This window comes from Vigna unguiculata, chromosome 2, assembly GCF_004118075.2.
Source record: "Vigna unguiculata cultivar IT97K-499-35 chromosome 2, ASM411807v1, whole genome shotgun sequence".
Taxonomy (NCBI): Eukaryota; Viridiplantae; Streptophyta; class Magnoliopsida; order Fabales; family Fabaceae; genus Vigna; species Vigna unguiculata.
In genome coordinates, this window is record NC_040280.1 from 23,026,795 (window position 1) to 23,050,384 (window position 23,590).

The window sequence follows — 23,590 nt, forward strand, 5'->3', positions numbered from 1 at the left end:
GCATAAAAAAAAGAGTTAAATATGTTTTTGGTCCCTCAAGTTTCACTCAAATTTGGGATTGGTCCCTCTTTAAAACTTTTGACTAATTTAGTTTTTCATCTTTAGACATGTACACATTTAGTCCTTTTAACCAAATTAAAAGGTGTTTGAAACGTTTCAAATAAACTTAACAAAATTTTATTAAAAGAACTAAATCCACGCATTTTTAAATATGAAGGACTAAATTGGTCAAAAGTTTCAATGAGGGACTAATTCTAAATTTCACTGAAACTCGAGTGACCAAAAACATGTTCAACCAAAAAAAAAACTTGCACTTATGTATATTAGTTACTTTTTTTATAGACTATTGCATTAACGTTTTAAATTATTATATGACTGAAAAAGACAAGTATTATGTATTTTTTAATGTGCTAAAATTTAAAGAATGCATTGTGTATGTCATAGTATGAATATGATGAAAATGTTGAATTATCAATTTATCATCCAACTTCCCAAAGTCTTTACTTAATTTTGTGAATTTCTTAAAAATTTTCAACTTTTAAACATTGAAAGTGTTATCGTAAGAATTAATTTTTTTTTTTGAAAAATTAAAAAAATTAAAAAAGCCAGCCAGCCTACGACTCAAATGATGTACGGGGCAGGTCAATAATTTCAGCCTGCATAAATTGTGCGGAGTGAAACAGACTAACTCACGATGTGCAAACCTTATATAAGTCAGACCTAAACGGGCTAACCCAGCTCTTATTGCCATCCCTAACAATATCTATATGTGCAAATACATAATGAATTAACTGAATATGAATTCGTAAAAATATACGGATGACAAGTGAATCAATCACATAAATATGTGTCTTCTATATAAAATTTTTAAATATTATCATGGATTGTAATTTGATTATGACGATCTTGACATAAAAATACATGTGATAAGTTAGAAGACTTTGTAACAATAAATTAGGGCAAAAGAAAGTAGCTTATATTATATACGTTGATTTAAAATTTTAATTATATTTTCATAAGTGTAGAATGTTAGATCCAATATACAAAATAATAAAACACAATTGAAGAATGTTTAAATTAAAAAAAGGTGACGTTATCACCTTAATGCTAAACATGTAACTATAATCTAAAACATTAAATTAATCAAACAACTGTGAATATATATATATATATATATATATATATATATATATATATATATATATATATATATATATATATATATATATATATATATATATATATATATAAATTTTTGAATGTAAAAGTATGTCACATATTTTAGTTAGGAGTGAGTTTGGTTAAAAGTCAATTTTACGGTGCAATGTCTCTTTTTTTTTGTTAGACAAGTTAATAATTTTTTTTAATCAAGGATTTTCTCATTTTACTTATTTTAGTGTGTCAATTTTTGTAAGGACTTCTACGACACGATTATCACGATATTTAATCGATAGAATTCATAATAAATTTATTTATTTGTAAGATTTTTTTTAATATGATAGAAAAATTCAGCTAATAAATTTTGTGATTGTTAACTTATATTTTTTTTTTATAGCTTATTAGTTTATAAATAATCCGTTAAGCTTTTTCTTAGAGTGGAAGAAAGAATTTGAACTTTTGTGTGGATGATATATATAAATATAATACCTGAATAATGTATGGACTCTTTTTAAGCACTTTGTTGACATTTTTCTTTTTCTATATATAATTTTTTCTATAGTTGAAATTATGCTATTTTATTTATTTTCCTTTTAATTTTACCCTGTTAAATAAGTTTTGTTTTTCAATTATTCTTTTTCATCCAGAACGTTCGAAATTTTGTTTAAGGAAATCAATTACAGCACGGCCCAAATTGTTAATATATTTTAGTTTAATTTGATATGTTCACCATGATAACGTTATTTTCGGTGATTGATTGAAACATCATCTTTCTTCACTACATTTCTTCAAGTTTCTGTTAATTTAAATCTGTATTTCGCATAAATCTACATTTAAAAAAAAATTATCGGATTAATAATTTTATGATTTATTTTTATAAAAAAAACACATCAAGTTATTTGAGGATTGTTTTCAATTCATTAACGTGAGATTGTCGATTAGTTATTTTGTAAAATGCGACAAAAGGTAAATAATATCTTAGTTTGATTTATAATTGATGATAAATAAGAAGAATCTTTCAACTCACTCAGGTTGACATTGATGTTGATAACATTTTCTAATTAATTGAAGGTAACATTGCTTTGGTCTACTTCAACTTCATCAAGATGAATTACTTATATCTTATATTTTGTTATATATATATATATATATATATATATATATATATATATATATATATATATATATATATATATATATATATATATATATATATATATATATATATAGAGAGAGAGAGAGAGAGAGAGTATGAATAAAATAGAATAAAATAACAAGTTCCTCTTCTAACATATCTCTTATATCTATCATATATATATATATATATATATATATATATATATATATATATATATATATATATATTATCTTTCATATTTTTCATAATCTCTCAAAAATCTCAACACCCACAATATTTCATACTATAATTATATGACCCATAATATTTCATATTGTAATATGACTCATAAAATTCCATAAGTCTACATCAAACTTTGAAGATCAAAATTTGGAATTAAGCAAATATTTAATGTACCTTAAAAGTTGAAAATCTAATTTAATTGAAACTATGAAAATGGAAATTGTTAGCAAGAGGGATTTTCCATCTATTATATTATTACTGTTAAGTAAATTTTAAAAAAATGCCATCATACTTTTTAATGCACTTTTTTCTAATATATTTTATACAATTAATTAAATTTGTCTAAATTATAAAATTGTACCAGTCTAGTTCTTTGTGTAATGAATATTACGATATTTTAATTCTTAATAAGCTTTAATTAGAGACTATGGTCCTTTCCTATACCCGTTATTATCTATCCTATTTGTACTATATGTCCCTCGGTCAAGCGGTCAAATCTAATTCTTAGGCCCATCGGCCAATGTTGAAAAACTATTACATCGAACGGTCAAACAACCTAAGAATAAGTTGTTAGACCATCGGTCGAATGGGCTCAATCAACTAACCGGGCGATCTTTAAACTATAAGACTCTCGGTCAAACGGTTAAACAAGTAAGTCATGAACAAATCATGTTCATGCCCACCGGCCCATCGGTTGCACCTGGTCGAGCGACACGAACCCTCGATGGCATACCGGTCGATTGAACAAGTACGTGTAATACCTAACTATAACACAATCAATGAACCAACCCTCGGTCGATCAATCTCTTTAGACTTCTGAAGTCCCTCGAATGTGTCAGTCGGTCGGCTAGACGTTCATGAAAGGTTTTATTTATCGAAAACAGCATAACTAACCCGGCCAAGCGGCCATCGGTCGCATTATCAGACAGCCAATCAATCGAGTTAATTAACGTTAAACAAGTCTATAATCCTGATTAAAAGATCATTGGGCCGTGATTAAGGAACCCTAATCACAGGCCCACACAGAAAACTATAAATAGGGCCCAAAGGTAGGTTGGTAAGGATCTTAATTTCGCATTTATTGCAACAGACATTTTGATACACCGATCGGTCCTTTCTAACTTAAGCATCGGAGTACTTTAGACAGGTACCCCGATCGTCAGGAGTGGATTTCGCTGAAGTTACAGGAGTGGAAGAAGGCAGTGCAGGTCGAAGAGGTTCTTAGCAGGCACTTGGCCCCTACCCCGAAACATTTTGGCGCCCACCGTGGGGCCGGGCAGTCTTCTTTGAGAATATACCCATATGGTGACCACGAGGAACCGAAACAGCAACATGGACGGAGGAAGAGTGGCTGATGATCAAGCGGACACTAGAGAAATGATAAGGATGATGCAACAGAGGATGGATGAGATGCAGAGGAATTATGAAGCGCAGATGCAAATTTTACGAGAGGAGAATGCCATCCTAAGGCAGAAGGAGGAAGGAATCCCGTCGACGCCTACCGTACCCGACCCAAACAGGTTAAGTCGTGTACAGCAGCACAGGGACGCCGAACGGGTAGAGAGCCGCCTCCCCCCTACAGGACACGAGCAATCACAACCAGCTCGGATTGAGAAGACACAGGCTTCAAGGGGAAATTCGTCACGCACGGTGGCGGAGAGCTCAGGGGCGAACGACGGGGGCCGCCCATCGCGCCAACCGATCCCCGCGTCGGGATCCTCCCCCTTTACTTCGTATATCTTGGAGACGCCGCTACCGGAGAAGTGGAAAATGCCGACATTTGACAAGTACGACGACACGACCGACCTAGACAATCACATGCGGGTCTTCATGCATCAGATGATGTTTCACGCCGTCAGCGACCCCATCTGGTGCCGAGTCTTCTCAACTTCGTTGACTGGGGAGGCGTTGGAGTGGTTCTCCGAGCTATCGGCCGGTAGTATTGACTCGTTCGCCACATTGAAGGCAAGGTTCGGCACACAGTTCGCGCCCCTGAAACCGGCCATTCTGACGGTCGATAATCTGGTGAACATCCGACAAGAGGATGGGGAATCGCTGAGGAGTTACCTAGATCGGTATAATCGGATGTCGGTCAAGATAAAAGGTCTCAGCGACGAGATCGCGCGACATCACTTCTCTTACGGACTCCAGCCGAGAGTTTTTGCGGACAAGATAAGCCGTAAGAAACCGAAGACGATGGAGGAGATGAGGGAACGCGCGGCCAAATTCATACAGATGGAAGATATGCAGGAGTTTAGGGTAAAGAAGAGGGAGAAGGAGGATGCTGCACTCCCAAAACCGATCGCGCCTAGACCGAGCAAACCCGTAGCCCGACCCACCGAAAGGAAGCCGCCAAAGTTCACAACTTACACTACTCTGGTTGTTCCCCGGGCCAGGATCCTGCAAGAGGCCTTGAGCGCCGATTCGCTCCCCGCGGTTAGGAAGAAGCCTCCGCCACCCGATGCCGACGGCAGTAAACATTGCCAGTACCATCGGACAATCGGGCATACCACCGAAGAGTGCCACACGCTCCGCGACAAAATAGAAGAGCTCATCCGGCAGGGGCACTTGAAGAAATACATTCGACAAGATCGTCCCCCGCGGAGTCCGGTGAGGAACCGAAGCCCGACGAGGAGAGTCCCCCCATCCCGATCTGAGAAGAAGAGGGAGCCCGAGCGCGAGAAACGAAGGAGAGGACCATCCCGATCACATCGGAGTCCGAGAAGGAGCCGCAGTCGTAGCCATGATAGACCCCTGAGGGGATACATCAATACCATCTCCGGAGGGTTCGCCGGAGGAGGGTCGAGCTCCGCAGCTCGCAAAAGGCACGTTCAGGCGTTGAAGTCGGTTCATCTGGTCGAGAGGAAGATCCGCTCGATGCCTCCCATCACATTCACGGACGACGACTTCAAGGCGTCCGATCCCGATCATGATGACCCGATGGTTATCTCGATAGAGGTGGCCGAGTATGGGACCGGGAAGGTGTTGGTCGATCAGGGAAGCTCTGTCAACATCCTATACTGGAAGACTTTCCAGAGGATGAACCTCTCCGAGGACCTGATTGTACCATACAATGAGCAGATAGTAGGTTTCCCGGGCGAGCGGGTCGACACGAGGGGATATGTGGACCTTCGTACGAGGATCGGCTCAAGGAAGGACGACCGAGAGGTAAGGGTTAGATTCCTTTTGGTTGAAGCTAACACCTCGTACAATGTATTGCTAGGGAGACCCTGTTTGAATGCTTTCGGAGCGATCGTGTCTACCCTGCACCTAGCCATGAAGTTCCCGTCGGACAGAGGGACAATTTGCACGGTGCACGCGGACCAACAAGTCGCCCGACAATGCTATGCCGCGGGATTGAGGATTACTCCTTATAGTCGCCCGTGAAAACAGCACCGCTCGAAAGTAGCGATGACCGACCTAGACCCCCGAACGAACACGGAGGATCGGTTGCAACCAGAAGGAGAGACCAAGGAGATCCCGATCGGGAGCCAACCAGGACAGGTCACCAAGATTGGGGGAGCCCTGAGCGCTGAAGACGAAGACCTCCTCAAGACGGTGATCTTGGAGAACAAAGATCTCTTTGCATGGTCGAGCGCAGACATGCCTGGCGTCCACCCAGATGTGATGTCCCATAAGTTGGCCATCTTCCGAGAAGCTCGTCCGGTTGCGCAGAAGAAGAGAAAAATGGGAGAGGAGCGGAGGAAAGCGGTCGAGGACGAAGTCAGCAAGCTCGAAGGAGCGGGTTTCATCAAGGGGATCAAATACACCATGTGGTTGGCAAACGTCGTCATGGTGAAGAAGGCGAGCGAGAAGTGGAGGATGTGCACAGACTTCACGGATCTCAACAAAGCCTGTCCGAAGGATGCATACCCGCTGCCTAGCATCGACAGGCTGGTAGATGGAGCCTCAGGACACAACTCCTTGAGTTTCCTAGATGCCTACTCAGGGTACAACCAGATCCCCATGTATGGCCCGGACAGGGCTAAAACGGCGTTCATCACCGACCGAGCCAACTTCTGTTATGAGGTCATGCCGTTCGGCCTAAAAAATGTCGGAGCAACGTATCAGAGACTGATGGACCGGGTCTTCAGGGAGCAGATCGGTCGATCCATGGAGGTGTATGTTGACGACATGGTCGTAAAGTCCCAAACAACCGACGATCATGCACGCGATCTCAGGGAGGTCTTCCACCAGGTGCGCAAGTACAATATGCGTCTCAACCCTGAGAAGTGTGTCTTCGGGGTGCCGGCAGGGAAATTCCTGGGTTTCATGCTGACCGCCCGAGGCATAGAGGCAAACCCGGACAAGTGCGCCGCTATTGTCGAGATGAGAAGTCCAAAAAACCTGAAAGAGGTCCAACGGTTGATGGGGCGACTGACCTCTCTGGCACGTTTCTTACCCAGGCTGACGGAGAAGGTTAGGCCGATACTGAAAATTATGAAGAAGCAAACAGCAGAGAAATGGGACGATCAGTGTGAGATGACGTTTCAGAAGATAAAGGAGATGATCAGTAGTCCTCCCATAATGTGCCGACCGGTAGAAGGATTGCCTCTGCAACTATACCTGTCAGTATCGGACGACTCAATCAGTGCAGCCTTAGTACAGGAAGCCTCGGAGCAGCGGCCCGTTTATTTCATCAGCCGAGTATTACAGAACGCAGAAACGAGGTACCAGCAGATAGAGAAGATAGCATTGGCGCTATTGACGGCCGCGCGCTGATTGCGCCAATACTTCCAGAGTCACCAAGTGATTGTCCGTACCGATCATCCCATTGCCAAAATACTCTGGAAGCCCGACTTAGCTGGTAGGATGATCGCCTGGTCGGTCGAGTTATCCGAGTTCAGTCTTAAGTACGAACCTAGAGGATCCATCAAAGGGCAACATTTGGCCGACTTTGCAGCTGAGCTCCAAGGATCGATCCCCCTATCGGAACATATTTGGACTCTCTTCGTGGACGGGTCATCGAATAAGCGTAATGCTGGAGCGGGGATCGTCATTGAAGGACCAAACGGCTTCACGGTTGAGCACTCGTTGCAGTTCAAGTTTAAAGCCTCGAACAATCAAGCAGAGTATGAAGCGCTGATCGCCGGGCTAAGGCTAGCAAAAGACTTAGGAGCGGCGATGTTAAAATGCAACACCGATTCGAAACTTGTGGTAGGAAAGGTACTGGGAGAATATCAGGTTAAGGATGATTTGCTGCTCCAGTACTATCATAAAGTTGTTGAAGCCATGAAAGAATTCGAAGAGGTGACCATCCATCACATCCCCCGAGCGGAAAACACCAGAGCCGACAGGCTATCTAAGCTAGCGGAAGGAAAAGAGAAGGGCCAATTGAAGACAATCATCAGGCAAACCCTGATGAGACCAACGGGAGAATGTGCTGCAGCAGATCGGTCGGCAGGCTGGATCGGGGAGGTGCGAGAACTTTTAAAGAGATGCGAGGCTGGCGAAGAGATCAGACCGACTGAGGGAAGACGAGCACTCTGGTTCGTGATCATCGGAGAAGATCTATATAAGAGAGGCTTCACAGCGCCGCTCCTCAAGTGCTTATCAGCAGACGAAGCGGAGTACGTCATGAACGAGGTTCATAACGGCATTTGTGGAATGCACACCGGTCGGAGGACGATGAAAGCGAGAATACTCCGAGCAGGATACTTTTGGCCGACCATGGAACAGGACTGCGAATCCATGATACGCAAGTGCGAAGGATGTCAAGCCCATGAAAATGATGTAAAGAGGGCTCCGACCGAGTTACATAGCTTAACAGCTCCATGGTCGTTCGCTCAATGGGGCATGGACATCGTCGGACCTTTCCCGGTTGGCCGAGCGCAGAAGAAATTCATACTCGTAGAAGTGGACTACTTCACCAAGTGGGTCGAAGCAGAGGCTTTGGCTAACATCACCGCTCGGCAAGTCCACTATTTCGTCTGGCGCAACATCATATGTCGTTTTGGCCTCCTCCACACGATCATCACCGACAACGGCCGTCAGTTTATCGACAAGAAGCTGAAGGACTTCTATAAGCAAGTGGGAATACGGCACGTGACCAGCTCGGTCGAGCATCCCCAGACCAATGGCCAGGCTGAGGCCATGAACAAGGTTATAGTGGCTGAGTTGAAGAAAAGGTTGGGACAAGCCAAAGGAGCATGGGTTGACGAGCTGCCACAAGTCCTTTGGGCCTATCGGTGCACGCCGCACGGGACGACGGGGGAATCTCCCTTCAACCTGACATATGGTACTGACGCCATGCTGCCAGTCGAGGTAGGGGAGCCAACTCTTCGGCGGGAAATGCAAGATCTCGAGGTGAATTGCGGACGACTGCGCGAGGAATTAGACTGGACGACCGAGCGAAGAGAGCGAGCAGCCGTGCGAGCCGAAGCATGCAAGAGAATGGTGGCTAGAAGGTATAACGCGAAGGTCAAACCAAGAAGCTTCGTCAAAGGAGATTTAGTATGGAGGAAAACCAATGACGCCCGAAAGAAGTCGACACAAGGAAAGCTAGCGCCAAACTGGGAGGGCCCGCTCCGCGTGACCGAGAGTCTGCAGAACGGAGCCTATCGGCTGGAGTATCTGAGCGGCAAAGGAATACCTAACACGTGGAACGCATCGCACCTCAAAATGTATTATAGTTGACTATGAATAAAATGAGCGTTTCACGCAACCTCTTCTAACCAGCTAACCAATGGGGCTCCCTACGGGACCCGAGCAAAGCCTGACCGAGGAGATGCGGACTTCTAAGAGGAAGTCCCACTCCGTCAGCACCGATCTAAACGATCTAACTAACCCTACGGGTAAATAAGTGACACGAGCTGTCCCAGCCGATCGGGGTATCACACCAACGATCTAAACATTAAAATTGAGCGCACAAAGGTCAACCATACAGAATAGATAATCAAAACAGCTGTACAAGAAACTAACAAACGCGCGCCGGTCGTCTGGTCAGTTTAATACTAAGCGCAACCAAACAGAATTAGCAAGTTAAACAATTACACGGCCGATCGCCAGCGCTAAGAAACAGTAGAAGTACGGCCGATCGCCAACGTCAAGCAATAAACGAACGAAAGCAGGAAAGAGCTAACAGATGAAATAAACAGGGAGCTAAAAATTTACACAAGTGTTTGTCAAAAAATAACCTAATAACCGAGCGAACGCGATCAATCGAAGGATCGATCGGGTTCGATCGGTTATATCAAAATATACAAATAAAAATAAAAATCAATCTTCTGTAGGAGGGTCATTGACCTCGTCCAGTCGGTCAAATACCCTCTCGATTTTCCCGTCAACTACTCCCATATGCACATCGAACCGATCGGGAGAGCATTTGTAGTAAAAGACCGCCAAATCGACGGCACTCTGGAAGCCCGCCTCATACTGAGTAAACACTTGCTCATCGGCCACTCGCAGCTCGGCCTGGAACTCCTTCGCCTTCTTCTGCCAGTCTGAGGCAGATCCGGCGGCAGCCATATGCTCTAAGGTCAGATCGTCGAAGCGTCGTTGAAGCTTGCGAAGTTCTTCGGCATCTTCACCCGCCTTCGCTTGCTCAGCCTTCGCCCGATCGTCGGCGGCCTTTAGCAGTCCAGCACACTTGGCTTCAGGTCAGGTGCCGACGCCTTTACTTCGTTCAGCTCTGTCTTTGCCGCTGCCAACTCCTTTTCTAAGTTCTTCATTCTGCTTCGGTCGGGGCGAGGAAACTTAGTATATAAGGCTGCAAGCCTAAGGGTAAGCTCCCGGGCTGTCCGAAGGGCTTCCTCTTCGGACACATCCTTCAGTGCATCCGTCACTCGAGGTCCCAGCTGGAGGGAGACCTCTTCGTCAAGGCAGACATCACCGTCGAGGAACGCGCCAGCCAGGGATCCAGATGTCTCCCCCTTCTTGCGCTTCTTGGACAGCCGGCCGGTTGGGGAGTCGTCTGTCTTGGATTTCTTCCCCTTGTCCGCAGCAACAGCAGCAGCGCCCGAACCGGGAGGCTTCACGATGAAGCGAGGTCTTGAAACGACACCCGAAGCCCCAGCTGGAGCGGTTGATGCAGGAGCGCGACCGGTGGAAGGTGCGGCAGGAACGCTCTGAAGAGGCGCCACCTCCTCAGGAACATCTTCTTCCCTTCGCCGACTCTTGGCGCGAGCTAGAAACTCGGTGTTAGAAACGGTCGTCCGGGCCATAATTTCTGCGAAACAAAAAGAAGATAAGTTAACTGCAATCAAAGTAACGATTGGGAAGATCAGAACAACTAACCATAAACCGCCCTCGGTAAATCCGGGGAGCGGAGGCATTGGATCAGCGGTCGCGGGGGGATCTTGTCGGGTAAGGTCTTGAGGACGACCAGGTCAGCCCGCTCGGCCGGGGTCAACCGCTCTTCAGCCCAGGCATCAGTAGGAGGGGGGAACGCCGTCCAGTATAATGGAAATTTCGGTCGATTCTGTTCATCGAAAATAAATCTCCTCCCCTTGCCAGGAATCGCGACCTTAAAAAAGCCGGTCTTGAAACCCTTGTAGGAGGCGAGGTAGAGGGTGAGCAAACTCTTGTTCGCCCCGAGGAAGGAAACCCAACCCTTCGAGGCCGTCGGTCGAGTCTTGTAGAAATGAAGGAACAAAGGCATGGTGGGTGTCAGGCCGGCCGCCCGACATAGAACGTCGAACGCTTGCATAGACGCCCACGCGTTCGGGTGTATCTGCGTCGGTGCGCACTGAATCTGACGGAGGACTGCCATCTGCCAATCGGCAAACGGCACGGTCAAACCCAAGTCATGGAAGAGGCAGGCATACACATAGAAGAAATCTAGCCTCGCCTCTCCCTTCCCGTGGCACACTCTCTCGTTGCCGGCGCAAACTTTGACTCGAAGGAACCCATCTTCTACCTCGTCGCTGAAAATCCTGGTCCGCTCAACCAGATCCCCCAAGTCGTTGCCCCAGCGAAACCTTGTCGCGAGTGTGCGCGACTCATAGGGAGCCCAGTCATATCCTGGTATCTCCGGCAAATCGGCTTCCTCCCCCTCGTCGCGGACGTCGATGCCTATGACGTCCCCGCTCTCGTCAGAAACAGCGACCTGCTCTACCGCCTCAGCGACCGGTGGCTCGGCATCAGAGCTGCCACTTAGGAGGATTGGGGAACCTGTTGCGCTCGACACTCCCCCGAGCGAAGTCCCCGACTCGGACGAACCAAACAAGGCGGAAACCGACCCGGCGCCCCCAGACCACCCGACCGCTCCACCCGACAGACCATCTGAACTCGATGCGCTGGAAGACATTTTTACCTGCAAGCAAGAGAAGACGATCGGAGATTCGGCTAGAAAGAGAAAGGAAAACGTGAAAATAACGACAGCCACACAAACCTATTTATAGGGGGGACCATGGGACACGTGGCAATCCCAGAACCCTACGATCACATTCAGATCGACGGTCCATACGTCGCGACGCTTCAAATCATAACTGCTAGGCACGATCTACGATGCAAGATAACCGTTGGGACACACAGACGGTCAATCGGCACAACGGCTCTAGTAAACCTTTTTGCTTCTTCTCCATCGCTCGAGGCTGGGGGGGCTTGTGTACTATATGTCCCTCGGTCAAGCGGCCAAATCTAATTCTTAGGCCCATCGGCCAATGTTGAAAAACTATACATCGAACGGTCAAACGGCCTAAGAATAAGTTGTTAGACCATCGGTCGAATGGGCTCAATCAACCAGCCGGACGATCTTTAAACTATAAGACTCTCGGTCAAACGGTTAAACAAGTAAGTCATGAACAAATCATGTTCATGCCCATCGGCCCATCGGTTGCACCTGGTCGAGCGACACGAACCCTCGATGGCATACCGGTCGATTGAACAAGTACGTGTAATACCTAACTATAACACAATCAATGAACCAACCCTCGGTCGATCAATCTCTTTAGACTTCTGAAGTCCCTCGAATGTGTCAGTCGGTCGGCTAGACGTTCATGAAAGGTTTTATTTATCGAAAACAACATAACTAACCCGGCCAAGCGGCCATCGGTCGCATTATCAGACAGCCAATCAATCGAGTTAATTAACGTTAAACAAGTCTATAATCCTGATTAAAAGATCATTGGGTCGTGATTAAGGAACCCTAATCACAGGCCCACACAGAAAACTATAAATAGGGCCCAAAGGTAGGTTGGTAAGGATCTTAATTTCGCATTTATTGCAACAGACATTTTGATACACCGATCGGTCCTTTCTAACTTAAGCATCAGAGTACTTTAGACAGGTACCCCGATCGTCAGGAGTGGATTTCGCTGAAGTTACAGGAGTGAAAGAAGGCAGTGCAGGTCAAAGAGGTTCTTAGCAGGCACTTGGCCCCTACCCCGAAACACTATTATCCCATATACTCTTCACTATTTACTAAAATGTATCTTAAAATCATAAAATTATGTAATCTTACTGTAACGAACATCGAGTCATAATTTTATATTTTTTCTTAATAAATGTTAACCCACAATAAAAATATATATATTAGTGCCGAATTGACAATTTTTTAACAATGTTTTAAATTTTTTAAAAATGTTAGAACTATATATTTTTCAAATACATTTTTTTATTACTCAAGAAAATTCATTAAAAATCACATAATAGGCCAAAATGTAGATGCAATATCACTGTATAATACTGGAGAGTCAAATTTGAAGTTTTCTCTCGTCATTGCGTAATAAAAAATTATATTAAATGGTAATCCTAATTTCTTAGATGAAATTCTACGACAAACGAATCTAGTATTACATTGCATATTCCCACGTAGTTTTGCAGTTTTTAATAAACTTCACAAAATATGAGATGTAACGGTAAGCGCTCGTGTTAATGAATGTAACAGAGTGTGTGCAAGAAAGAATGTGTAAAATCTTGTTCTGAAAAAATGGGTAATTTTTGGAGAGACTCTTCGCTTCTCTTTCTCTGTTCCTTAAAAGCAACCCAATTCAGTTTCTTCTGTTTCAACTCACAAACAAATAAATCCAAAACATGTTTCTCATTTGACCTTGTCATTCTCACGCTCCCTTCAGTTCCACGGTTACGTGTTAGCAACGTTTCTTTCTTTAGTTCGTTTTTCTACGTTTTCTTCAGTTCCTTCAGGTTCAATGTAATGCCAATGGAACAGTGCAGTTTCCCAGACATTATACTTTTTAACGAATCTTTCTTCTTTTACTTGGTTCTTTAGTTTTATACCAACGGAACAGTGTGGTTTTCGTAGCCTTATTGTTTTGTCTGGCTCAAAGTTTCACTCTTTTTACTACTAATTTGAAGAAACACGAACAGTTTTATTTACTTGTTCTCACTTTCTCTATCTGATGCTGTGATAGTGCCATGCAAAACTTCAAGAACTTGTTGGTGCAGAGTTCTCACTCGTTACTGGGCTCTCAAGACATGGTATTTTCATGTACCCTCCTGAAGTTGATCATCCATTACTCATTCTATATCATACCCATTCAAGCTTTTCTTAACATCCGATGATTTATTTGTTCTTCTGCCATTAACCTTGGATTTTTGAACACTTTTGGTTTGGTAGTTAGAATATTGATTAATCTTTTAGCACTCGTTCCTTTGTTATTGGTTGAAAAATTTTGTAGGATTCAGAAGGTAGTAGCTCTTCCAATCGCCATATTGATTGGAACACTGATGATGAGATTGAGGTGTTTGGAGTACCTTCCTCTGATTCGATCAATTATAGTGAACCAAGTGATGACAGCCATGAACAAAGTGTGACGGTAAATCCTGCATCCAATTGCCTCAATAAATTTTCCAAGTTTCAGGCTTTCATCGCTCTGAAGTTCTAAACATCATGTGCTATATAGAAGAACCAAAGGGCTTTTATGGTTTAATCTTATGTATGATGGTTTGTGTATAACCCTTTTTGTTTTTTTTTTAATAGGGGACACCCTTTGTTTGAAAAGAATGTTCCATGGGGAGTAAGAATGATTTGACACTTAGTGAGAGAAAAAGGAAAAATCTTTGTATAATGGGTCATATAATATGATAGTAGTGATATAAAGAAACATTTGGAGTATAAAAGTTTCCCACTAATCATTACTCAATTATCAAGGAGGAAATAGAGAGGAAAAAAATGTTTTTTTTTTCTTTCTTTAAACTCATCTTTTCTGTCCTTTTTGCTTCTGTTCTCTTCAGAATCAAGCAAAAGAAATGCATTGTTGTTTATGTTTGAGAAAGTTTGAATCTTGCATTTCTTTTTCTAACGTTGAAGTGTTCTGTGTTTTGTTTAGGAGAGTTCTGCTAGTGGCTCGAGTGCTAAACATGCCAATATGATTCATCATTTTGTGGGCATGGGATTTTCCAGAGAGACAGTAATCAAAGCTATTAATGAAAATGGTTGTTTTTCTTGTTTAATGTATCAATGAATATTTCTACTTTACAACCACTAGTACGGTACTAATGTTCTTCGATGATAAGCTTTGGTTTCGTCCATGGCAGAAGGAGATAACGATGAAGATATTATGGAAACTCTGCTTTCACTTACTGCTGTGAGTATAATAGTACTCGCTGACCATCAAATTGTTTTATCACACTACACACAGTACTCGTCATAAGAAGCGTATTAGAAAGTACAATGATCAAAGAAAAGATGCTTTCAGGCGAATGATTAGTGTTAGTTATCTGAATTTTAGGAAGCATTTTACTCACATTGTGTATATAGATTCCATTTAACTGTTTCCTTTTTCGCAGGAAAAACCCTCAACAGGAGAGAACGATGAGATATTGTCCATACTTGTCGATATGGGATTCACTTTTGAGGAGGCTTGCACAGCTATAGACAAATGCGGTGTGTTTAGTGTATAACTGTTACTCTTATATATGTTATCAAAACTTTTTAAGTTTCTTTTTTTGTTTATCTTTCGTCTCTCCACTATCAGCAGCATTAAAAGGTCTAAGATGGTCAATTAAATAATGAAAAATGAGCCAACTTTTTGTTCTTAATACATTCAGCTTCGATTGTTCTGTTTGCATTGTTACGCATTTCCTTATTAATAGAGGTGATTGATGCATGTTGAATATCTTGACTTTTAACTACTATGCCATGAACAAATACTCTACAGGGTAAGAAAAGCTATGAAAAAAAACTGAGGAAATGGCTTCGATGATGAGCATATAAACTATATGTTGTAATAATAATTTGCATTGTAAGTTTTGTAGAATTTTGTCTGGTGTTGGTTCTTAAATTTTTTTATTTCTCACTAACATTTGGCAGGTCCTAAAGCTGAGATCGGTGATCTAGCAGATTTCATTAGTGCTTCTCAGTTAGAAGAGGAAATTGACTCGCTTCAAGATCTGCCTAGAAATAAACGTGTTGCAACTGCTGATACACAAACAGAGGTTTGGTTTATAATCCTATCACATTGGTTCTGCTTGTAATCAAAATATCAGTGAAGCAAGTAGTTTTATCAGATTATGTTATATCTTCTTCTCTTCTGATTCAGCAAAGTGATTACCTTCATACAAGTAAGAAAGTAAAACTCCATGACAAGAAAGGCAAATACAGAATCAGCTGGTCAAAAGAGAAGGTAACATCAGCAGTTGATATGGGAATGATACATCATCCACCAGGTCCAATGACAGGGTTTGGTGTACCCAATGAAGCCAGTAAAGTAATTTCAAGAGAGCTCCCAAGTGAAGTAACAGGTAAACCATACTTCTATTTTGAGAACGTGGCACTTGCTCCTAAAGGAGTTTGGAATAATATATCACGTTTTCTCTATGAGATTGAGCCAGAATTTGTTGATTCCAAGTACTTTTGTGCTGCAATGAGGAAAAGAGGATATATCCATAATCTTCCCATCCACAACCGCTTCTCTCTGCTTCCTATCCCACCACTGACTATACGAGAGGCTTTTCCTTCGACTCAAAAGTGGTGGCCTTCCTGGGACAAAAGAACAAAGCTCAATTGTCTTCTAACTGGCATAGGTCCTGGCACAGTTACAGATAGAATAAGGAAAACCCTTGAACAGTTTGATGATGAACCTCCACAAAATGTCCAAGAAAATGTACTTCAAGATATTAAAAAGTGGAACTTGGTGTGGGTTGGGAAAAACAAATTGGCCCCTCTTGAACCTGATGAATATGAAATGTTGCTGGGATTCCCAAAGGATCACACCAGAGGCGGTGGAGTCACCCGGACAGAGAGATACCGGGCACTTGGCAATGCGTTTCAGGTTGTCATGCTATTGAGTTTTGCACTGCATGTACTTTAAGTGTTTGTTGTATCATTAGAAGAGTTTACAGAGATGATATTATAACTAAATGAAAACAAAAATCAAACTTTTTTTCTGTTATAGGACAACTCGGTTAAATGATGATTTTAAAAGGTTGAGAACAGATTAGGCTGCATTTTATATTTTCTGGTAGGGTGTAATGGCTTGATTCGGACTTGATTATCTGCCATAAGAACTTGTTAAAATGTGCTAAAAGGAGCATATTTTGGCAAATTATGACAAGGGACTAATTGAAATAAGTTAAAAAGAAGTTACAAGAGTAATGGGTTATAAATAAGCTCAAACAAGCTTTCCATAAGCTCCTCAAAGACCCTCTTAGTTTCTTTGAAAAAGCTCTAACTGCAAGTGAATGGAATTGATTTCAGGTTGATACAGTTGCCTACCATCTTTCAGTGTTGAAGGATCGTTTTCCAAATGGCATTAATGTGCTGTCTCTCTTTTCTGGCATTGGAGGTGCTGAGGTTGCTCTGCATCGACTTGGAATAATGCTTAAAAATGTGGTATCTGTGGAAATAGCTGAAGTGAACAGAAACATTATTCACTGTTGGTGGGAGCAGACCAATCAAAAGGGAAACCTAATTGAGGTCGAAGATGTACAGAAAGTCTCTTCAAATCAGCTGAGGCAGTGGATAACCAAGTTTGGTGGATTTGACCTCATTATTGGTGGGAGCCCCTGCAACAACTTTTCTGGCAGTAACAGAGTTAGTAGACATGGGCTAGAGGGAGAACACTCCTCACTCTTTTACGAATACTACAGGATTCTTGAGGCAGTAATGGAAATGCAGAAAAGTGACCCTGAGTGAAACAACAAAATGCAATGGTGGATTTTGTTATTTCTCACTATTGTATGTAAATCAAAATTTTAAGGTGTGTAACTGAAAATGAAGTACACAGTATGAGGAAAATCCAATAGACTCCCAAAAAAAATGCAATTTTGTCGTTCTCTTTGCTCGTTATACTTAAGTTCTTGTCTCACCAGGTTTTACTTACAACAATGTCGTCACTGAGATTATTTTTAGGAAAGAAAAAGGAAAGGAAAGGCTTAAACCGAGAGTTTCGTATATGCTAACTGATGTGCACAGAATGATATTATTTTATTAAAAAATATAGTTTGAGCCATGGAAGATGTTCCTAACGTGTTCGTGGGACTAACATTGGGAACAAAGTCAAACAAAGAACAAGTTTCAGTAGGATAGATCCAAATTCATAATTTCAATATCATTTCGAGAAATAAATTGTAAACCTAATTCAATTCTAAAAGACTGACTTATAAAATAAAATTTATATATATATAATAAAATTGTCTTATGATCATTGTAGAATTTCCATCCGTTTCGATCACACAAGAAGTCGACGGGGAGCAATATAAGTTGGTGGTAATATGGTCAACAGTCACACAAATAGGTTGAAGACAGTTGATCCAAATAATTGCGAAACAAAGCTAGCTAATCCTATTTTATGAATACGGAATAAAAATAGGTACTTAAGATACAAATTCCATTTCATAATTTTATAGGCATCATTAAATTCCCAAAAACTATCTGTTCTTAACCATAGTAATATAAGCACGCCATATAGTAATCATTAATCAAGTCATGTTCCCTGAGAAAGATGACAAATAATCCTTAGGCATAGTCGATTTTTATTATAGAGACAAATTACTTGGAGTTGAACATTAAGAACTTTAGGTAGATAAATCACACAAAGAAAACAGTGACTTATATATCCCGTTCTTGTTTTAATACTTACACATTGTAAGTTAAGACAGATACACCTCAACACTTGCAGTTTTTATCAATTGGCAAACGGGACAAACATTGATAAATCCATCACAATCCTTACACAAGCACAGGTGCCTACAAGGCATCAACAACATGGAAACTGCCTTTGCCTTGCAAGCTCTGCAAGTCAGATTCTCTGTATCCTGGTAGCTCTTGTGGGTAGAGTTTATAGGCGCACCCTGTATGTTTAGGAAGTTATTAGGATCTATATACGAGGCATCATCATCAACTTCACTATCTCCAAACCCTTCCTTCCCTTGTTCAGCACCTTGTGAAATTGCCTGCTGTAGGTTGTTCCTTAATGCATTCACAACTGACTCATTATACTTTGCTCTGTAATGCCAGCTCTGTGCTTCAATAGCCACCTGCTTTATTCTTTCTGCCAGCTCCCTGTTTTTCCGGTTCATGTTTTCTATCTCCACATCTTTTTCCTTTAGCTTTGCGCTGATACCTTTCTCAATGGAGGAGAGGAGAGCAGTCATGTGTTTTTGCTTCATGTCTCTCACCCCCTTTGACAACTGTTCCTTCTGTGGAAAAGTAATTGGAATAGCATTTCAGAAGACTGCGAACCAAGAATTACAAAACTGATAATTCCATCATTGAAGTATAGCGTCTAGTTCATATATCTTTGTGCAATAGAAAAAATAATCATTCAAAAACTTTTTTATCACACTATTTTCATCACCCTTACTCTAATATTTAAGCATTTCGGATGAAGTGTTCAAAAAGTAATGGTTCTTCAAAAGAGCAACTCCTAATCAACTAGACTATGACTGGACAAACATGCCTGCAAATGCTACTCAAAAAGATTTAGTGGTGCACTTGTAAAAAAAAAAAAAAAAAACACACTAGGAGAAAATTGATAAAGGAAAATGTAAAAACGTCTACTCATAAATGTCCTTATTTCCCCTCTTTTCCCTATTGAATTAAGCCACAGGCCGGCCTTTCATACCCTTCTGATCAACCGTAAATCATTTGTATCGACCACAAACATCACATAAAATGAAAAGCAAATAGGTATCTTCATGTATTACCTGAAGTTTGATATAATGATCCAACTCTTCTTGCTGCCTATCAAGCTCAGTTCTGATATTGTCACCAAGAGACAGTATGATAGACGGTGTGGCAGTCATGCTGCCGCTAGCAGAAGTAACAGATGAGTTATGCTCATCATCGTCATATGAAAGCCTCAATCCTGTTGACACAGGGTTGGGATTTTGAATACTTGCTAATCGATCAACATCCTTTTGATTGACATTGTAATTTAAGGAAATCTGAAGTCTTTGTCTTGACATATCTTCCATTTCCTTGCTGCGTTTATTAGGCTGAATCATGGGGCTGACATGCTCATTTCCGATATAATTAACTGGGTCAACACTACATCCAGCTTGTACTGCAAAAGATATTGCCTGACTATCATTCAGTGATAAGGTAAAAACTATGGACAAAATACTAAACATATGAAAGGACATACAAAATAATTTAAATGGTAGTTTAAGGAACTGCATTAAATGATAAATTGAAACAAATATATAATAATTTCTAAATTTACAAAAGGAAGGGAATTTCAGTGCTAGCAATGACAGTATACTAAATCAGCAGCTTGTTGGTCAAACACAGTACAGGATACAAGTAAAGAAAAGGTACCCCTAGTTCCCAGAAAAATAAGTTTCATGCCAACAACCATTACCATTCCTGTGCTTCAAAACCAAAACATTAGAGCAAGAATGCGGGATAAGTAGTTACTCAAATTGTCAGCATTGATTATGTCCGACAAAATTAGGTGTGACATGCAAGCAATCGAAACACACAAAACCTACATACAAGCAAAAACCAATACAAGTTCATAACCCATTCTATCACAGTAAAACAAAGGAAAGGATATGATATAAACATGCCCAATAATAACAGCAACAAGAGGATTGAATTGTTGAAGTACAAGAAGGAAAGTAGCAGCTGAGTAAAACTCCTAAACCAGAAAATATACCCATAAAAAACGTTAAGGTCATTAAAACGGAGCTACCCTGTTTAACAACCACATTCAAATGATTCAGTGAAAAAGTTTAGTTACATGAGAAAAGTAAAGAGAACTTACAGTTTCCAAACAACTGTAGCTGATTTGATGCATTAGTTTGATGCCGAAATTGAGTCTCATCCAAGAAAACAGGAAGCAAGCGATTTCCATTGTTGCCTCCAAACATTATCCCTGGATATGTGCTTGCCTACCTCGAGTATGTAGCCTTGAAAGAATATTAATGAAGCCACCGATGATTATCTAGAAGAAAAGGGTAAAGGAAAAAGTCAGCATCAACTTTGGATAAAAGTTAACATCAAATATAACAGCACCGAAAACCACATTAGTGCAATACTTTGTGCTATTTGGCTTGTAAGGGTAGGAGAGTTGATGGTCTAATGAAGCATAGTTATAAGTCGGTTTTTGATATGATGATACTTGGTGAATATCTTCTGTCTCCTACTTGTCAAGTAATTTAGAGAAAAAGAACAAAATCAATATACAGATGTATCTACATTTTCAAACCAAAACATGAAAATAGACAAATTTCATCTCAAGTTTTAGTTGCAGATATCTATAAACTAGTGTTTGGGTAGAAACAAAAGTTAATGGTTCAGCATTTAGTGCAAATGTGGCAAAATAAAATATTTGAAGATGATAAAATAAATATTGACTTTCAGCTATATCTAGGTGAAATCCTTTTGCAAATACAAAGGGAAAAATTAGGTAGAACACAAGGAATTCATAAAATTAATCATATAGTTCTCAAGATTAAAATCTAAAGCTTTTTCTGGTGTTTCTTCTGCTTAGAAGCAGAAACTTTGCCAAACACAGTTTCAAAGTAGCTCAATAAATTTAGCTTGTTTAATAATGTAAAGACCAAACCATCAACTAAAAGAAAAAGGAAAGGCTAAACACTCCCCTAGTGAAATATTTTAGGAGCAATATCAAGGTGATATATATCTTCACTTTCATACATTCAGTATACATACTTTCGCAAGAATGCAAACATTCCATGGAAGCAAATGTTGAGTTTCAAACAATAACAAGTTTTGGAGTTCAACAAAAATCGTATATTGAGTTTCAACAATAGCCTTGTCCCACACTAAGCGAGGCTGGATACATGGATCAAAAAATATCATGGGGGCTTAGTTAAAAACCAAACTATCAAGTATGTTATTCACCATGAAATTCCTTTTAATTTGTCCAATGTCCTTTTTGATCTCTCTTTACTGCTTCTCATGGGGCTAAAATTCATGTCATCTACTCTCCTCACCATGCCTCGAGTGGACTTCTTTGCATACCGAATTTCTATCTTCTTTTACTCAATAAGTTATGCTAATATCTCTTCGTATACAATCATTCCTTATCTTGTCCTTCCTTCAGTGGCCACACATCCATCTTCACTCCACCTATGGTCTCATAAGCTAGACCCAAGCTCGAATAAAGGAGAACAATTATGTTAAGCTCTCAACAGGAAGCTTAAAACTTGTTGAAACCCCAATCATGGATCACTCAAGGAAGACACATTCACTATCAATCATAAATAAAAAACAGTTCAACAGTAGGTGTGTGACCTCCAACAACAATATCTCTGAACTGTGGCCTAATATTCACTTAAACAATCGCATAAAGCACCTAAGCAAGCCATTCTTATGCAGATTCATATTTGAGAAAGTTTTGTGATAAGAATAAATGCCCAGCAATTGTTATATAACCAACTTATAATAATAAGAAAAGAAGTTATAGAAGAACTACAATGGCCTAATGAATTCCCCAGAAAAAAAATTAATGAATGGATTTTGCCTAGAGTAGTTTGGAAACCGGCAAAGAAAATACATATCCCCAAGGCATATATGTCCTTCCCATTTTTTTCTGTACAATGGAAAAAAAAAATGCCCTTGGTTCCGTTTCAACAAAGGAACCATGGACTTGTCAAATAAATCTGATGGGTGTTCATTAGAATTTGATTGCATCAAATGAATTGGCAAGACAAAAGAGTAATCAAAACTGAATATCTAGTCAGCAGATAAGCGAAACAAACAAGATGAACATCATATTTATTGAGTGGTTTATAAATTTATAAACATGAAAGCACAAAACATTTCACTCAGATCAATAATAACTAAAAAAATCAATGGAAAACTGATTAAATGCCGACATACATAACAGAACACGACAACAAAAAATGATTATCTTCGGTTCAGAGCCTCTTTGTGTTGGTCACAAGAGGGAAAGTGGAAAGCTGTAATGCAATCCACCATCAACAGAGCAAATCAGGCACTATAATCTCGAAAGTCAAAAGCTTTGAGGCATCAAAAGATGGAAGATCAATTCAAACAAAAACCCAGTACATACCTTGAGATGGGAACGTTTTATAAGCAAAAAAACACAAAGATCAGGCTGATACAGACACAGAAATAACGATGGAACAAAAGGGTGACTGAGAGGAAAAAGAAGAAGAAGGTAAGAGATCTGAAATGAAAGATTAAGGAAAGTGGATGGATGAATGATGAGAGTTATGAATAGAATATAGGAAGGAGTGGGTGTTGCATAAGAAATGGAGACAACTATTATTAATTTGTGGGATTTTTTATGGTCTGAAGAAATATTAAAATATTTATATTCAATAGAGTATACATAACATTTTTATGATGTATTTACGAAAAAATATTAATAAATCTTAACTTTATTACTTCTTACGTTTTTTACTATTTATTTGGAATTAAAGAATTTATTATCAAAAGACATTAAAAGATTTTTTATGTTGGTACTTTAAACTGATTTACAATGTTTATATTCAATAAAGTGTGTTTAACATTTTTATGGCATATTCATGAACCTACAATTAAAAATATTTAATTTATCCTTATGTTTTTTACTATTTCATTTTGAAGATGAAAGAGATCTTTAATTTACTACTTATGTTTTTTACTATTTATCTAGTTAAAAGTAACACTCCATGGATTGATGTTTTATATTGAATTTTTTGTTTTGAAACAGTTTAACTTCCGTTTTTTTCTTTAATTTCTTCCTCAATTTT

The 23,590-nt window shown here is 40.4% G+C and overlaps 3 protein-coding genes across 6 annotated transcripts; 2 read left to right on the forward strand and 1 right to left on the reverse strand.

Moving 5' to 3' along the window:
* Positions 1-3,850: 3,850 nt before the first annotated feature.
* On the forward strand, positions 3,851-5,905 carry LOC114174577. Its single transcript, XM_028059412.1, has one exon. It carries the CDS (start codon positions 3,851-3,853, stop codon positions 5,903-5,905), a length of 2,055 nt encoding a protein of 684 aa, XP_027915213.1.
* Positions 5,906-14,763: 8,858 nt separating this feature from the next.
* LOC114174674 (DNA (cytosine-5)-methyltransferase DRM2-like) lies at positions 14,764-17,686 on the forward strand. Its single transcript, XM_028059501.1, has 6 exons — positions 14,764-14,854; positions 14,957-15,006; positions 15,209-15,305; positions 15,732-15,856; positions 15,961-16,692; positions 17,118-17,686. The coding sequence occupies exons 1-6, from the start codon at positions 14,788-14,790 to the stop codon at positions 17,553-17,555; spliced, it is 1,509 nt and encodes a 502-aa protein (XP_027915302.1). The 5' UTR covers positions 14,764-14,787; the 3' UTR covers positions 17,556-17,686.
* Positions 17,687-18,366: 680 nt separating this feature from the next.
* On the reverse strand, positions 18,367-23,120 carry LOC114174015 (BOI-related E3 ubiquitin-protein ligase 1-like). 4 transcript variants are annotated; one of them, XM_028058741.1, is made up of 6 exons: positions 22,906-23,117; positions 21,732-21,974; positions 20,903-21,006; positions 20,629-20,808; positions 19,568-19,926; positions 18,367-19,060 (listed from the first exon to the last, which is right to left on the reverse strand). In XM_028058741.1, exons 4-6 carry the CDS (start codon positions 20,732-20,734, stop codon positions 18,512-18,514), a joined length of 1,014 nt encoding a protein of 337 aa, XP_027914542.1. In that variant the 5' UTR covers positions 20,735-20,808; positions 20,903-21,006; positions 21,732-21,974; positions 22,906-23,117; the 3' UTR covers positions 18,367-18,511. The 4 variants fall into 4 exon arrangements, with proteins under 4 accessions (XP_027914542.1, XP_027914544.1, XP_027914545.1 ...); XM_028058743.1 differs by lacking the exon at positions 20,903-21,006; XM_028058744.1 differs by lacking the exon at positions 21,732-21,974 and having other exon boundaries at positions 22,906-23,115.
* Positions 23,121-23,590: the final 470 nt, after the last annotated feature.

Bases quoted from the DNA above. Each gene is read 5' to 3' on its own strand.
- LOC114174015 (XM_028058743.1), bottom strand. From the start codon at position 20,734: ATGTTTGGAGGCAACAATGGAAATCGCTTGCTTCCTGTTTTCTTGGAT. The intron at 19,927-20,628 runs GTAAGTTCTCTT...TATCTTTTGCAG, and splicing joins GCTACAGTTGTTTGGAAACT to TACAAGCTGGATGTAGTGTT. The intron at 19,061-19,567 runs GTAATACATGAA...ACTTTTCCACAG, and splicing joins ATCATTATATCAAACTTCAG to AAGGAACAGTTGTCAAAGGG.
- LOC114174577 (XM_028059412.1), top strand. From the start codon at position 3,851: ATGGACGGAGGAAGAGTGGCTGATGATCAAGCGGACACTAGAGAAATG.
- LOC114174674 (XM_028059501.1), top strand. From the start codon at position 14,788: ATGATTCATCATTTTGTGGGCATGGGATTTTCCAGAGAGACAGTAATC. The intron at 15,007-15,208 runs GTGAGTATAATA...CCTTTTTCGCAG, and splicing joins CTCTGCTTTCACTTACTGCT to GAAAAACCCTCAACAGGAGA. The intron at 15,306-15,731 runs GTGTGTTTAGTG...AACATTTGGCAG, and splicing joins CACAGCTATAGACAAATGCG to GTCCTAAAGCTGAGATCGGT.